The sequence below is a fragment of the Mesoplodon bidens genome (assembly GCF_964165515.1).
Source record: "Mesoplodon bidens genome assembly, chromosome: 3".
NCBI classification, from domain to species: domain Eukaryota; kingdom Metazoa; phylum Chordata; class Mammalia; order Artiodactyla; family Ziphiidae; genus Mesoplodon; species Mesoplodon bidens.
Window position 1 is genome coordinate 83731018 of NC_138178.1, and position 16744 is coordinate 83747761.

The following is a 16744-nucleotide window of genomic DNA, read 5'->3' on the forward strand; positions in this document are numbered from 1 at the left end:
ACACCAACTCAAGAGACTACAAGAACACTCCTTTTCAAAAATTAATCTGAAAAGACAAGTTTGAAATTGTAGAAGAGAATGTTTATGGAATTATAAGGCATTTTAAAGTATTACTATGATGTACGAAAGAAATATAAAACTGGATTTTGAGTGTTGCTGTAGATCAAAAAATTGTTTCTTAAAGTCATATAAGATATTCTGGAAGTCAAGGAGCAAATAATTTGAATTGGTAAACTTGAAAATATTTTTCAAAAATTAGTTGGGGACTCAAGCTTTTTGTGTCAGGTCATCTCTTCCTAACTAGAAAAATTATTATGAAGGTATGTAACCACAGATGACTTGGTGATTTATTATTAACACTTTTATTGAAGTGCACTGGCATTTTAAGAAAACAATTAGAGATGCCTTATCATTTTGGCCATTAAAAAGATCAATCCCTTTTCTTTGCTGTTAGTAAGATTAACGATAAACAGTTTTGCATAGAACATTTCTACATGTGTGCTGTTTTAATTTTCAATGAAAAGGTACTTTTTTTTTTATAATAGTTTTAAACCCAACGAAGGAGTTATCATCATAGGAGCCACAAACTTCCCAGAGGCATTAGAAACGTAAGTATTAAAATTTTTGTGATATATTCTAGAATAGTGATGAACTTTAAAAATATTGTGCTAAGTGAAGGAAACCCATCACAAAACATCACATATTATATGATTGCTTTTATATGAAATGTCTAGAATAAGCAGATCCATAGCAACAGAAAGGAATTTAGTGGTTGCCAGAGATTAGGGAAAATGGGGAATAACTGCCAGTAGATTTGGGGTTTCTTTCAGCTGGAGAAGAGAGGGAGGGGGTAAAAATTCTCTAAAATTAGATTGTGGTGATGGTTGGGCAACTCTGAATATATCAAAAACCACTGGGTTACACTACCAAACGTAAAATAGATAGCTAGTGGGAAGCAGCGGCACAGCACAGGGAGATCAGCTCCGTGCTTTGTGACCACCTAGAGGGGTGGGATAGGGAGGGTGGCAGGGACGGAGATGCAAGAGGGAGGGGATATGGGGATATATGTATATGTATAACTGATTCACTTTGTTATACAGCAGAAAATAACACAACATGGTAAACCAAATTATACTCCAATAATGATATTAAAAAAAAACAACACTTGGGTTTTCGACTTCAAATTCTATGATATGAAAATTGCAACTCAGTAAAGCTGCTAAAAGAATCTTCTCACAACTTAAACATCACAAAGCTTTTGGGTGGGGGGTAGAGAGGATTTTTAGAATAAAATTTACTATAGTTTAAAATTTTTATTGGTTTTATTATATAGAAGTTATTCATACTTTCATTTGATCTAATAGTTGGTTCTTGCCTAAGACTCTAGTTTAACATTTTGTACTTAATAGCAGTAAGATGGATGTGTAGCTCTCATAATAGATTGCTGTTGAATTATTTGTTCCTTGACTGGCCGACTTGCATGTCTTTGTCTCTGAAGGGTTGTATGCTATCTAGATGCACACATTTATCTATATGAACCTTTGTTCTGCCTTCTGGTTATTGAAACTGTTCTTTGAGCCACGTTTTATAAGGAACTAATCTGAATATTTATGTTCAAAATAAATATTGGTTGCCATTGTCTTTCCATCTTCTCTTTAGGATGTCAGTCCTGTTGAACTTGACCTTCAGCACAGTCAGCTTATTAATTTATATTTTCTTTTTGTATTCTCCCTTTAGCGCCTTAATACATCCTGGTCGTTTTGACATGCAGGTTACAGTTCCCAGGCCAGATGTAAAAGGTCGAACAGAAATCTTGAAGTGGTATCTCAATAAAATAAAGTTTGATCAGTGTAAGTCTTAATTCGACGATACAGACATTATCTCCATAAAATGGTAATATATCAATCCACCCTGTTTGTGGTCCTTACTCAGGATGTCTTAAAAGACAAATTCCTTTAAATGTCTATTTTTCTCTCCTCTTGTTTGTCCATAAAGTCCATTTCTCAATGAACGTGTGTCCAGAGATTCTGTCATTTTGAATCCCGATTCTAAAGAAAGTTTTCTTTTGAGTACTTAGATAATACTTGATGAAATCTATGTATAAATGTTTCTTTAGATGAATGTAAAATATAAAATCATATAAAAAGCACCTGTATATTATGAGCATAGTACCTCATGATATAGTCACTTTGGGGCCAAAAGAGGGGAAGCAAACTATAAAACAAAACACATGGAAATATTATGGAACTACCTGAGTAATAAAAGCAGCTATTAAAGCTGCAGTATTTTCAAAGATATCTGAATCAATTCTTAAAACCAAGTATGTTTCCGATAATAAGGGGGGCTTTTATGTCCAAAGTTATTTCAAGATGAAATTCTGAAAACAAAATGTCTATGAATGTGCTTTTCCAGTTTGTGGTTAGGCCATAATTAAAGGTTTGTAAGTCGTTATCTGGCAACTCTACCTTTCTCTGTTTATCACAAAATTATTTAAATATAAGAACTTTTGTGATTTGTCCCAATGACAATTTTAATGGTGTGTTTACTAGCAGTTTTGGCTTTTTCCCCTTAGAATTTAGTGAAGTAAGCTTTTGTAAAATTACAGTTCATGATGGCTATCTTCTTTTTTCATTTGCAATGTGAGTTCTTTATGAAGAGCTTTTTATTAGCTCTTCTGAAATTTTAATATTGTGTCCTGTCTGCATATAGCTGTTGATCCAGAAATCATAGCTCGAGGTACTGTTGGCTTTTCTGGAGCAGAGTTGGAGAATCTTGTGAACCAAGCTGCTTTAAAGGCAGCTGTTGATGGAAAAGAAGTGGTAACCATGAAGAAACTAGAGTTCTCCAAAGATAAAATCCTAATGGGTAGGTTTTCTTTTTTTTTTTTCCCCTATCTTATACTGTTCATTATGTTAGAGAAAAAATTCTTTTTTTTTTTAAATGGCCACTTGGTAATTTTTGGTTTGGTGGTAATTCACTCTTTTTTAAAAAATTTTTATTTATTTATTATTGGCTGCATTGGGTCTTCGTTGCTGCATGCGGGCTTTCTCTAGTTGTGGCGAGCGGGGGCTACTCTTCATTGCGGTGCATGGGCTTCTCATTGTGGTGGTTTCTCTTCTTGTGGAACATGGGCTCTAGGTGCGTGGGCTTCAGTAGTTGTGGCTTATGGGCTCTAGAACTCAGGCTCAGTAGCTGTGTCGCATGGGCTTAGTTGCTCCGCGGCATGTGGAGTGTTCTTGGACCGGAGCTCGAACCCGTGTCCCCTGCATTGGCAGGCCGATTCTTAACCACTGCGCCACAAGGGAAGTCCGAGAAAAAACTCTTAATTTTGAGAGAAAGTTTATAAAAAAGAAAGGTATAGAAACATGCAAATATATACTCTAACAGAGCAACACAGTTTGGCCTGTTATAGAACAAATACATTATAACTTATATTACACTCTTTGGGGGGCATGAGTGCCCATGTCTTTCCTCTTGTCTGATATTGCTGATAAAAGAATAGTTAATTTTACTGTTTTTCAGAATTTAATTTTTATTTTAAATCTTGAATTGCCCTCAAAACAGGTTAGTTATGATATTCCTGTTAAATTAGAAGTTTATTTTCTAGAAATAGAATACAGCTTTTCCTTTTGATATAAGGATTAAGATGACAGTTTTTACAGTTTGGTTTTCAGTTGACAAATTATGGTTTACATGGGTTGTAGAGTGGAATCTACTCATGTTTTAAACTTTCAAACTTTTAAAATATTTATTAATGATATTAAATCATATGACTCTAAGAATGACTTTGAGACAAAGGAGCTTCATTCATTTAAATATATCTTCTTAATGGAGTATTTTACTTAAGTAAATTTTTATTCTTAGGGCCTGAGCGTAGAAGTGTGGAAATTGATAACAAAAACAAAACAATCACAGCGTATCATGAATCTGGTCACGCTATTATTGCATATTACACTAAAGATGCTATGCCTATCAACAAAGCTACAATCATGCCACGAGGGCCAACACTTGGACATGTATCTTTAGTTTTTCTTTTCTTTCAAATAGTGCTCCCCAGGAGCTTATGTAGGAAATTGCTGATGAAAACATTTCAAAAGGAAATTCAGCTACTTCCTAGGTGTGTTGATACTTTCTTCTTTAACTTCCTCAACTGTCTTGAAATCAGACATACTTGTGAAATTTACCTGCTAATAAAGGATATCCTTAATATTTCAGATAATATATTTACATTATGAAATGTAATTCAGGAATGACAGCAAAATATAATTCTTAAATATGTAGTTGCTCTTTTCCCCTCAAAACAAATTATGTATCATAGTGACTGGTTCAATAGTTTTTCTAAGTTTTTTCTCATTGAGTACAAGTTTCATTTTCATATCTTTCTAATTATAGACGCTAATTTTATTTATTTATTTTTTAAATTTTATTTTTGGCTGCGTTGGGTCTTCTTTGCTGCACGCGGGCTTTCTCTAGTGGAAGCGAGAGGGGGCTGCTCTTCATTGCGGTGCGTGGGCTTCTCATTGCGGTGGCTTCTCTTGTTGCAGAGCACAGGCTCTAGGCGTGCGGGCTTCAGTAGTTGTGGTACAAGGGTTCAGTGGTTGTGGCTTGCAGGCTCTAGAGCACGGGCCCAGTAGTTGTGGCGCACAGGCTGAGTTGCTCCGCGGCATGTGGGATCTTCCCAGACCAGGGCTCGAACCGTGCCCCCTGCATTGGCAGGCAGATTCTTAACCACTGCACCACCAGGGACGTCCCTATAGACGTTTTAAACATTTTTGTGCAACGAGGGACAAACAGTTGTATTGCAGCATTAACTACTTATTATTTATAAACTGCACTTTTGCTTTCCTCATTTTATACATAGCTGGTTTGGTAATCAATCACCATGACCATCTCTATTAAATGCCGCTGAGCTTTCAGCATCATGGTATTAAGTAAGGTCATGAGAGACAAACGATAATTCAGGTTATTAATGTAAGTGTTTCAAAACTGTGTCTGAATTTTTTCTTTGTTTTTCAATTGTCTAGGTGTACCTGTTGCCTGAAAATGATCGACGGAACGAAACTAGAGCTCAGCTTCTTGCTCAGATGGACGTCAGTATGGGAGGAAGAGTGGCAGAGGAACTTATATTTGGAGCTGATCATATTACAACAGGTTGGCTGTAAAGAATCGCTTTGGTTCAAATTGTGTTTGTTGGTTTAAAGATTTTTTTTAACTTGAGTTTTATGTATATTTCAAAATTTTAGGTGCTTCCAGTGATTTTGATAATGCAACCCAAATAGCAAAGCAGATGGTCACCAAATTTGGAATGAGTGAAAAGGTAATGGCTAATTTTAATCCTTCCTCATGTATCAAATGTTGATGTGCCAAGTGTCTCTTTGTGAGAGAGGATTCTCATTATAAATTGATAGATTTTCCCCTGTCTCATTCCAAATGGATTTAACAAAGCTGACTCTAAACTAAATGTCATTTTCTGAGAAATGTAACATACTCTTTCCATTCCAGCTGCTCAATCAGTAAGAGTTATTACTTCATGAATTAACCAAATGATAATATAAATTCTTTAGCTTTTTTTATTCATATGACATCGAAGACCTACTTGTTGAGCTTGCTTACTTTGCCCTTTCCACATACTTCACGTTCCTACGTTACCACTGTGGCTCCATAAAGCAATTCCAGTACTCTGTGAATTGTGGATTTCTGGACTAGAATAGCTGCTAAGGTTTTCTAAGAAGGTACTCAGAACGATACTTAGGATTTAAAATTTTCCCTCTTGCTCACACTTTTTAGTATTATACTTTCAGAAGAATAATGAAGTTTTTTTGCCCTCAAGGGCATTTTTATATTGTATTTTTTCCTTGCCCCCATGATATGTATTTTCTTATGCATAGGATAGTACTTCCTCTGTTACATACATTAGTGTTGCAGGTTTTTCTGTTGGATTTCTTTCTTTTCATTGATTTTAGCTTGGAGTTATGACCTACAGTGATACAGGGAAACTGAGTCCAGAAGCTCAATGTGCTATTGAACAGGAAACCAGAATCCTTCTGAGGGTAATGATCTTTTTTTAAATGTTTATTTATCTATTTAGTCAAAATATGCCTAAATATTTGGGTGCTTGCAAAAAAACTAAACTTCCTCTGTTTTATAAAGTTAATAGGTGCACCGTTGCTGCCGTGGTTAACTATGTCATAGACTGGATCTTTGACATAGACTGGAACCCCAGATCATAGACTGGATCTTTATTTTATTCTGGCCATAGTCTAAGAACAATTTATATATATATATATATATATATATATATATATATATATATATATATATATATATATTTATATACACATATATGTATATATATATATTTTTTTAATAAATTTATTTATTTTATTTTTGGCTGCATTGGGTCTTTGTTGCTGCATGTGGGCTTTCTCTAGTTGCAGCGAGCAGGGGCTGCTCTTCATTGCGGTGGTTTCTCTTGTTGCTGAGCATGGGCTCTAGGCCACGGGCTTCAGTGGCTGTGGTGTGGGGCTTCAGTGGTTGTGGCGTGTGGGCTTAGTTGCTTCGCGGCATGTGGGATCTTCCCGGACCAGGGATTGAACCCGTGTCCCCTGCATTGACAGGCGGATTCTTAACCACTGTGCCACTAGGGAAGCCCAGAACTATTTACATTGTGATTTAAATATTCAGTTCTTCTTTAGCTGATATATTTCTAATATTTTATGTATTGTCTTTAATTTGATTATTTTACTTGGACATGGTTATGTTCAAAATGTCTAGTAATTGTATTGTGTTTATATGACCTGTGCTTCTTGGTTTTAGTAAATTCATTTTTACATTTTCCACCCAATTTTATAAGGACAAAACTATAATTCGCTAGTAAAATATTGGCAGAAACATTGTACAGGCAAATATGACACTGCCAAAAATGAACTGTTATTACTGCTGTTATTCATAAGCTGATAAACTTAATTCAGACTCACCTTTGGAAAGAGAGTTGAAGGATTTAAATGAAAAGTTCAAGGTGGGTTGCAAAAAAAAAATCAAATGTATGGAAGTCAGGGATCACCTCTAATGATACTGTATTACAGTATTGAGAGGTGAGTGTGTTACCAAGTAAAAGAATGGAAATTATATCTTTTCTGGCCATTCTAGATTGAGTAAATTGGTGAAATCTCAAGAGGCAAAAGGAGCAAACTCCCTTTCCTTTTAGCACGTATACTGAAAAGAGAAATAGATTTCTGTGTTCACAGACCTTATTTAGAAAGCAGATGAGTACAGTGTATAATTTTATTTCTTAAGTAGCTTTTTGTTTAAGTAGTCCTCAGTTATCTCTATGATAGACTTTGAGGTTAAAAATGTAACATTTGAAAGTATGAAAGAGTTATCTTTAGGGAACGAAGCTTTTAAATGCGTTTATCTTTCATAACTAGAAGTCAATAGATTTTATAGTTTTTTTAGGGTGCATAAAGGCTTTTTATCTCATTTAGGGTTTTTGCTTCTCCTAAGGTTTCTGCCTCTTACATATCTGCTTTGTATTTCAGGATTCATATGAGCGAGCAAAACATATCTTGAAGACTCATGCAAAAGAGCACAAGAATCTAGCAGAAGCTTTACTGACCTATGAGCCTTTGGATGCGAAAGAGATTCAGATTGTTCCTGAGGGGAAGAAATTGGATGTGAGATGATAGCTCTTGATGCATTGTTGGTTTTATTGCAAGACCATAAGTAGCACTGCAGTAGTCGTATTTTGCAACACTTTTCTCCCATTCTTGGTATCACTCAAGGGTGTGAAACACTTTGTCAGTCTTTTGTCACATTTATCTAATTTCGATTATTCTCATGATGGACACCTACTGCAAACAGCAATTTATTAAAGAAAATAAAGAACTATCAGGATTGAAAACAGCTTGTTTGAGAAATGTCAATCAGTTATTAAGTTGAAAATAAGTAATGATTTTATGGTTGGTTACAGTGCTAGATGTGAATAGAAATTGTGCCTTTAGCTCTTGGGAAGTATTTTTACTTAGGAAAATAAAATTCTTGAAGGATTGTTTTTATTTCTAGACAATACCACTTATTTTTGATAAAGAAATGATGTTATTTGGCTATAGGTAAATCATATTTCTACATACATCAGTGGAAACTTCATTAAGATGCACTTAATTATGATCTAGATTGACCATATATAAAGTGTTTTTTTTAAAAAATCTAACAGTAGAGAATTGTGAACCTACAGATACCATCGGAATTTAAATGATTATTATAAGCTTTTTAAAATGCAGCTTGCATTTTCATGGTCTTTTTTTTTTTAACATTACTATCACTCTGAAAATGAAGTTTATTTCAGAGCAGCAGTATTTTGTTAAATAAACAAGTAACACACCTCAAATTATGAATAACTGTGTAATTATGCTTTGCGTTAAAACCAAAATAAAACCAAAAACCCAGTCCCATTCAGAGTGAACTTTTGAATTATGCTGTGTTAGAAATGGAAAGTTGTGTTTATTTTTCAGTCAGATTTTGTGAATATGAATGTGTTGTTACAGAATTTACAGATGACTTTATTTAACTCAGTAGAAAAATTATTTTAGAGCACATTGTAGTGGTTTTACAACCATACTATATTCTTGAAGTGATTTTATTAAAATTACCTACAGTTTTCTAGTAACTTTTAAGCTGTATATGGTCTTCGTTGAGGTTGGTAGAGGGAGCTTGCTACATGATATTCTTGCCCTTTATTTGGGTAGTTTAAAATTTTGATGTACTTTCAAACTTAGAGAAACATTACCAGAATAATACAAGGAATTCTCATATACCCTTGATTCTGATATACCAGTTATTTTCATTTGCCCGTTTTTTATTGCCCCTGCTTCCTTTCTCCCTTCCTCCTCTCTTCCCTCCCTCCCTCCTTCCCTCCCCTTCTCTCTGTGTTTATATATATATGAGTAGACATGTCTTTGCGTGGACACGTTTTCATTTGTCTTGGTAGACTTCTAGAAATTGCTGTGTGATGTGGTGAGTTTCTGTTTAACTTTTTAAGAACCTGATGAACTGTTTTGAAAGTAACTATAATGTTCCAACTACCAGTGTATGAAGGTTCCCGTTTCTCCATATCTTGTACAGTGTTTCTTATAGTCTTGTCTTTTTGACAAAGCCAATCTAGTGGGTATGAAGTAGAATCTCATTGTGGATTTAATTTACATTTCCCTAGGACTAGTGATTTTTTTTTTTTTTTTTTTTTTTTTTTTTTTTGCGTTATGCGGGCCTCTCACTGTTGTGGCCTCTCCCCTTGCGGAGCGCAGGCTCCGGACGCACAGGCTCAGCGGCCATGGCTCACGGGCCTAGCCGCTCCGCGGCATGTGGGATCCTCCCCGACCGGGGCATGAACCCGTGTCCCCTGCATCTGCAGGCGGACTCTCAACCTCTGCGCCACCAGGGAAGCCCCAGGACTAGTGATTTTGAACATCCTCTGCTAGGCTTTTGGTCATTTGTATATCGTCTTTGGAGAAATGTCTGTTGAAATCCTCCCTCCCCTATTTGGGTTGTTGTCTTCTGTGTTGTAAGAGATCATATATTCTAAAGAGAAGTCCTTTATCATATGGATCTTGGGTTTTTTTGGGTTTTTTTGGTTTTTTGGTGGTACGCAGGCCTCTCACTGTTCTGGCCTCTCCCGTTGCGGAGCACAGGCTCCGGACGCGCAGGCTCAGAGGCCATGGCTCATGGGCCCAGCTGCTCCGCGGCATGTGGGATCTTCCCGGACCAGGGCACGAACCCATGTCCCCTGCATCGGCAGGCGGACTCTCAACCAGTGTGCCACCAGGGAAGCCCAATCTTGTTTTTTTTTAATCCAGTGTGAAAATCTCTGTTGTTTGAGTAGGGTGTTTAGTTCCTTCATATTTAATATTTATGTAGTTGTTTTTACATCTGCCATTTGCTATTTGTTTTCTGTTTTTCTCATATCTAAAGAGATCCCTGTGTTCCTCTTCTTCTTTTCTGGCTGCACAGCATGGCTTGTGGGATCTTAGTTCCCCAACAGGAATTGAACCCGGGCCCTTGGCAGTGAGAGCACGGAGTTCTAACCACTGGACTAACAGGAAATTCCCTGTTCCTCCTATTGTGAGTTATGTCTTAGCAGTTGCTCTAGGGATGACAGTACGCATTTATCACTCTTAATCACAGGCTCCTTCAAAATAATACAAGTTTAATTCTGTCAAAATGTAGTAAATTTGTTGCTTTCTTACCTACTTCTTGGCCCTAAATAGCAGAAAGAAGAGGAGAGATGACCTAGAGAACCTCAGTCTCTCCACTGGGAATTGGAATAGCCTCTAATTTTAGCCACAGAAGGTTTTTCTCGACTGTATATGTTGGGATTTTGCAAAAATCCTGTTCTGATGAACCTCCAGATGAGATTGGTGGGAGGAGTGAGTGGTGTGGCTCTTACTCCTTAGCTGCCCAGAATGACTGTCGTCTCTGAAGGGGTTATAGGGAAGTCGTGTCCATATCCCCCTCGCCAACCCCCCACCACCCCTGTACCTCCTCCTTTTAGTTTAGTGTATATTAGCAGGTTGGGCTAGAGGAATCAGCTGCTATGCGGTTGATTTTTTTTTTAACCCTTTCCCTTATTTGCCTTTTACTCCTCCCCTTAATCTAAAAGCTCTGTTTAATGCAACTGGAAATCTTTATCCTCCTCCCTCCCCCTTCCTTTATATATTGAGGCTTTGGGGTAGGAGAAAAGTGCACAACCCACCACCCCCCTTCCCCTCTGCATTAAAATTCCTTATTTACCCCTTTTCCCCTTCACATTTCGTCCCACTCCTTTTCTGGAAAAAAGGAGCCTTTTCCTCTCTGTGACCCTAAGAGCATACTGCACAAGGGAAATCGCCCCCATCCAGATGTGGCTCCACTCTTCATTTCTCTTGTCTTCTGCTGCTCTTTTCCTGGTGCTCTTTTTGTCGGTGGGGTGTGGGTAATAGAACAGCCATGGGCTTTGGGGGACCTTTAACTGTTTGTTTTTTCCTTTTCACTTATATAAACACAGAACGTTCAATTTCAGAGAACCAAAAATCCCACCTTCCCACCAAACACTATTAAGGGGCATGTCTTCTGCTCCATACCCTTTCTGTTTTTCTTTCTCTCTTGTTAATGCTTTTAAAAACAAATGAGTTTTTTTATATAAATAAAGTTTTTAAAGTGTGAAAAAAAAAACAAACACAAAAGAATTAAGAAAATGGTCATAGGAACATACATATTGATAATTACCTTAAATGTGAATGGATTAAATGCTCCAACCAAAAGACACAGGCTTGCTGAATGGATACAAACACAAGACCCATATATATGCTGTCTACAAGAGCCCCACTTCAGACCTACGGACACATACAGACTGAAAGTGAGGGGATGGAAAAAGATATTCCATGCAAATGGAAATCAAAAGAAAGTTGGAGTAGCAATACTCATATCAGATAAAATAGACTTTAAAATAAAGAATGTTACGAAAGACAAGGAAGGACACTACATAATGGTCAAGGGATCAATCCAAGAAGAATATATAACAATTATAAATATATATGCACCCAACATAGGACCACCTCAATATATAAGGCAACGGCTAACAGCTGTAAAAGAGGAAATCAACAGTAACACAATAATAGTGGGGGACTTTAACACCTCACTTGCACCAATGGACAGATCATCCAAAATGTAAATAAATAAGGAAACAGAAGCTTGAAATGACACAATAGGCCAGATAGATTTAATTGATATTCATAGGACATTCCATCCAAAAACAGCAGATTACACTTTCTTCTCAAGTGCGCACAGAACATTCTCCAGGATAAATCACATCTTGGGTCACAAACCAAGCCTCAGTAAATTTAAGAAAATTGAAATCATATCAAGCATCTTTTCTGACCACAACACTATGAGATTAGAAATGAATTACAGTGGAAAAACATAAAATACACAAACACATGGAGGCTAAACAGTAAATTACTAAATAACCAAGAGATCACTGAAGAAATCCAAGAGGAAATCAAAAAATACCTAGAGACAAATGACAATGAAAACACAACAATCCAAAACCTATGGGATGCAGCAAAAGCAGTCTTAAGAGGGAAGTTTATAGCTATACAAGCCTACCTCAAGAAACAAGAAAAATCTCAAATAAATAAAATAACTTTATACCTAAAGGAACTAGAGAAAGAAGAACAAACAAAACCCAAAGTTAGCAGAAGGAAAGAAAACATAAAGATCAGAGCAGAAATAAATGAAATAGACACAAAGAAAACAATAGCAAAGATCAATAAAACTAAAAGCTGGTTCTTTGAGGAGATAAACAAAATTGATAAACCATTAGCCAGACTCATCAAGAAAAAGAGGGGGAGGACTCAAATCAATAAAATTAGAAACGAAAAAGGAGAAGTTACAACAGACACCGCAGAAAGACAAAGCATCTTAAGAGACTACTACAAGCAACTCTAGGCCAATAAAATGGACAACCTGGAAGAAATGGACAAATTCTTAGAAAGGTATAACCTTCCAAGACTGAACCAGGAGAAACAGAAAATATGAACAGACCAATCACAAGTAATGAAATTGAAGCTGTGATGAAAAATCTTCCAACAAACAAAAGTCCAGGAGCAGATGGCTTCACAGGCGAATTTTATCAAACATTTAGAGGAGAGCTAACACCCATCCTTCTCAAACTCTTCCAAAAAATTGCAGAGGAAGGAGCACTCCCAAACACATTTTACGAGGCCACCATCACCCTGATACCAAAACCAGACAAAGAAACGGCAAAAAAAGAAAATTACAGACCAATATCACTGATGAAGATAGATGCAAAAATCCTCAGCAAAATACTAGCAAACAGAATCCAACAATGCATTAAAAGGATCATACACCATGATCAACTGGGATTTATCCCAGGGATGCAAGGATTCTTCAATATACACAAATCAATCAATGTGATACACCATATTAACAAATTGAAAAATAAAAACCATAAGATCATCTCAATAGATGCAGAAAAAGCTTTCAACAAAATTCAACACCAATTTATGATAAAAACTCTCCAGAAAGTTGGCATAGAGGGAACCTACCTCAACATAATAAAGGTCATATGTTACAAACCCACAGCAAACATCATTCTCAATGGTGAAAAACTGAAACCGTTTCCTCTAAGATCAGGAACAAGACAAGGATGTCCACTCTCACCACTATTATTCAACATAGTTTTGGAAGTCCTAGCCTCAGCAATCAGAGAAGAAAAAGAAATAAAAGGAATATAAATTGCAAAAGAAGAAGTAAAATTGTCACTGTTTGCAGATGACATGATACCATACATAGAGAATCCTAAAGATGCCACCAGAAAACTACTAGAGCTAATCAAAGAATTTGGTAAGTTGCAGGATACAAAATTAATGCACCGAAATCTCTTGCATTCCTATACACTAATGATGAAAAATATGAAAGAGAAATTAAGGAAACACTCTCATTTACCATTGCAACAAAAAGAATAAAATACCTAGGAATAAACCTACCTAGGGAGACAAAAGATCTGTATGCAGAAAAGTATAAGACACTGATGAAAGAAATTAAAGATGATACCAACAGATGGAGAGATACAGCATGTTCTTGGATTGGAAGAATCAATATTGTGAAAATGACTATACTACCCAAAGCAATGTACAGATTCAATGCAATCCCTATCAAATTACCAATGGCATTTTTTACGGAACTAGAACAAAAAATCTTACAATTTGTATGGAGACAAAAAAGACCCCGAATACCCAAAACAGTCTTGAGGGAAAAAAACGCAGCTGGAGGAATCAGACTCCCTGACGTCAGGCTATATTACAAAGCTACAGTAATCAAGACAATATGGTACTGGCAGAAAAACAGAAACATAGATCAATGGAACAAGATAGAAAGCCCAGAGGGAAACCCACACACCTATGGTCAACTAATCTATGACAAAGGAGGCAAGGATATACAATGGGAGAAGAGACAGTCTCTTCAATAAGTGGTGCTGGGAAAAGTGGACAGATACATGGAAAGAATGATATTAGAACACTCCCTAACACCATACACAAAAATAAACTCAAAATGGACTAGAGACCTAAATGTAAGACTGGACACTATAAATCTCTTAGAGGAAAACATAGGAAGAACACTCTTTGACATTAATCACAGCAAGATCTTTTTTGATCCACCTCCTAGAGTAATGTAAATAAAAACAAAAATAAACAAATGGGACCTAGAGAAACTTCAAAGCTTTTGCACAGGAAAGGAAACCATAAACAAGATAAAAAGACAACCCTCAGAATGGGAGAAAATATTTGCAAACAAATCAACGGACAAAGGATTAATCTCCAAAACATATAAACAGCTCATGCAGCTCAATATTAAAAAAACAAACAACCCAATCCAAAAATGGGCAGAAGACCTAGATAGACACTTCTCCAAAGAAGACACACAGATGGCCAAGAAGCACATGAAAAGCTGTTCAACATCACTAATTATTAGAGAAATACAAATCAAAACTAGAATGAGGTATCACCTCACACCAGTTAGAATGGGCTTCATCAGAAAATGTACAAACAACAAAGGCTGGAGAGGGTATGGAGAAAAGAGAACCCTCTTGCACTGTTGGTGGGAATGTAACTGATACAGCCACTATGCAGAACAGTATGGAGGTTCCTTAAAAAACTAAAAATAGAATTACCATATGATCCAGCAATCCCACTACTGGGCATATACCTAGAGAAAACCATAATTCAAAAAGACACATGCACCCCAATGTTCACTGCAGCACTATTTACCGTAGGCAGGTCATGGAAGCAACCTAAAGGCCCATCGACAGACGAATGGATAAAGAAGATGGGGTACATATATACAATGGAATATTACTCAGCCATAAAAAGGAATGAAATTGGGTCATTTGCTGAGACCTGGATGGATCCAGAGACTGTCATACAGAGTGAAGTAAGCCAGAAAGAGAAAAACAAATATCGTATATTAACACATATATGTGGAACCTAGAAAAATGGTACAGGTGAACTGGTTTGCAGGGCAGAAATTGAGGCACAGTTGTAGAGAACAAACGTATGGACACCAAGGGGGGAAAACCGCAGGGGGTTGGGGATGGTGGTGGGATGAATTGGGAGATTGGGAATGACATGTATACACTGATGTGTATAAAATTGATGACTAATAAGAACCTGCTGTATATTATGAAAAAAGAGACAAATCAAAGAAAAAAGCAAGAAATGTAAAAGTGAAAGTTTAAAGCTTGTTTCATCACAAGGGTCCCTTTATCATTTCACATCCATGAGCTCTGTAAATGGTTTAAAACAGTGGTTCTCAAGTGTCACCTGAGCATCCCTGGAGTCCCAAGACTCAACCGTTCAAGGGGTCCAAGAGGTCAAAACTATTTCACAATAACAGTAAACGTTATTTCCATTCTCATTCTGTTTTAAGTGTACAGAGGCGATTTCCAGAGACAAGATATGTGATAACATCATACTTCTAATGGCTAATAGAATGTATGACTGTGTGTGCTTGTATTTTAAATTTTTCAGTTTTATTTTCCAATACAGTAAACATCAGTAGATACAACCTACTTAAACAAAAGTTCCTTGGAATTCTCAATAATTTTTAAAAGTATAAAAGGATCCTATATCTGGATCAAAAAAAAATAACAAACAAATAAATAAAAGGATGTTAAAGCCAAAACCTTTCAGAATTACTGTTTTAAAAGATTGTGTCTATCAAATCATCATTAAGGTATGATAACTTTCCCCCACTTTTAATAATCAAAGACCACACACACACACACACACACACAGAGTCTGCTAATCAAAACATCTGGTTGGCTTAAGCTCATCCGTGTAACACCACTAAAATGAAATAATTAAAGTTGAACTATAATTGCCATGTTAGCAAGTGAAGCTTTACTCTAGGTTAAGGTCAGAATTCAAATAAGCATTTTATAAAACTGGGAAAATCTTAGAATCTAATAATTTACCTCTGAGAATCCCTAAGAAGTACAGAGATTCCAAACTGAGAACTTTAGGGTATTGAAATGTACACAGAAACATCTGAGTTAAAGCTTACATTTTAAAAATATCTTTTTCTTATGCTTGTAAATATCTTTTTTTCAAAACATGGATACCAACAATAACATGTGCCTTATTTATGTCAAATCCTTCAATTAAACTTGCAAAAACAAAAGAAAAAAGAATTAGGAATATGAAGGCTGTGAGCGTTTCAAATATTTTAGTGTACCTCTTTCCAGAGTGAAATTTGCACTGCAAAATTTACCTGATCTGGATGTTTGTAAATCCTTCATTCCTACTGCTTTATTAGGAACAGAATCTTTCACTCCAACTGCAGGCTGAATGGGTTTTGAAACAAGTTGATTAATAAATAATGTACATTTGATACAATCTGTAGTTAATAATTCAAGACAAAAATATAAGTTTTTACCTTCAAGTGAGGATAGTTTCCAGGAGAATCTAAAAGGCAAAAGGGACATAGAATCAATTACACGTAACTATGAAAGCCAACTATATATTCATGCAGTTAGTACTGAGCAGAATCCTCATGCTTGGCCTTGGCAGTGAATACTTTAGGTTTTGGTGTTTTGTTTCTTGGGGGAAGTTAGGACTGCAACAAGACAGACATATGAATCCACTATAGATACTGAAGAAAAAATAGGAGTACAGGTTTAACAAAACATGCAGTT

At 36.2% G+C, this 16744-nt stretch overlaps 2 protein-coding genes across 9 annotated transcripts in view; one reads left to right on the top strand and one right to left on the bottom strand.

The window, feature by feature from the left end:
* Nucleotides 1–16744, bottom strand: part of LOC308614815 (ankyrin repeat domain-containing protein 26-like) — a 168724-nt gene that overhangs the window by 116013 nt on the left and 35967 nt on the right. For all 8 annotated transcript variants that reach the window (XM_081229566.1, XM_081229563.1, XM_081229561.1 and 5 more), the window contains 2 exons: nucleotides 16486–16514; nucleotides 16321–16393 (listed from right to left, as the gene is read on the bottom strand). In XM_081229566.1, coding sequence (XP_081085692.1) covers nucleotides 16321–16393; nucleotides 16486–16514 — 102 coding nt within the window. The remainder of the gene's footprint in view (nucleotides 1–16320; nucleotides 16394–16485; nucleotides 16515–16744) is intronic.
* LOC308614822 (ATP-dependent zinc metalloprotease YME1L1-like) lies at nucleotides 1257–7817 on the top strand. Its single transcript, XM_081229589.1, has 7 exons — nucleotides 1257–1850; nucleotides 2710–2865; nucleotides 3865–4016; nucleotides 5025–5151; nucleotides 5244–5317; nucleotides 5964–6050; nucleotides 7539–7817. Exons 1-7 carry the CDS (start codon nucleotides 1661–1663, stop codon nucleotides 7680–7682), a joined length of 930 nt encoding a protein of 309 aa, XP_081085715.1. The 5' UTR covers nucleotides 1257–1660; the 3' UTR covers nucleotides 7683–7817.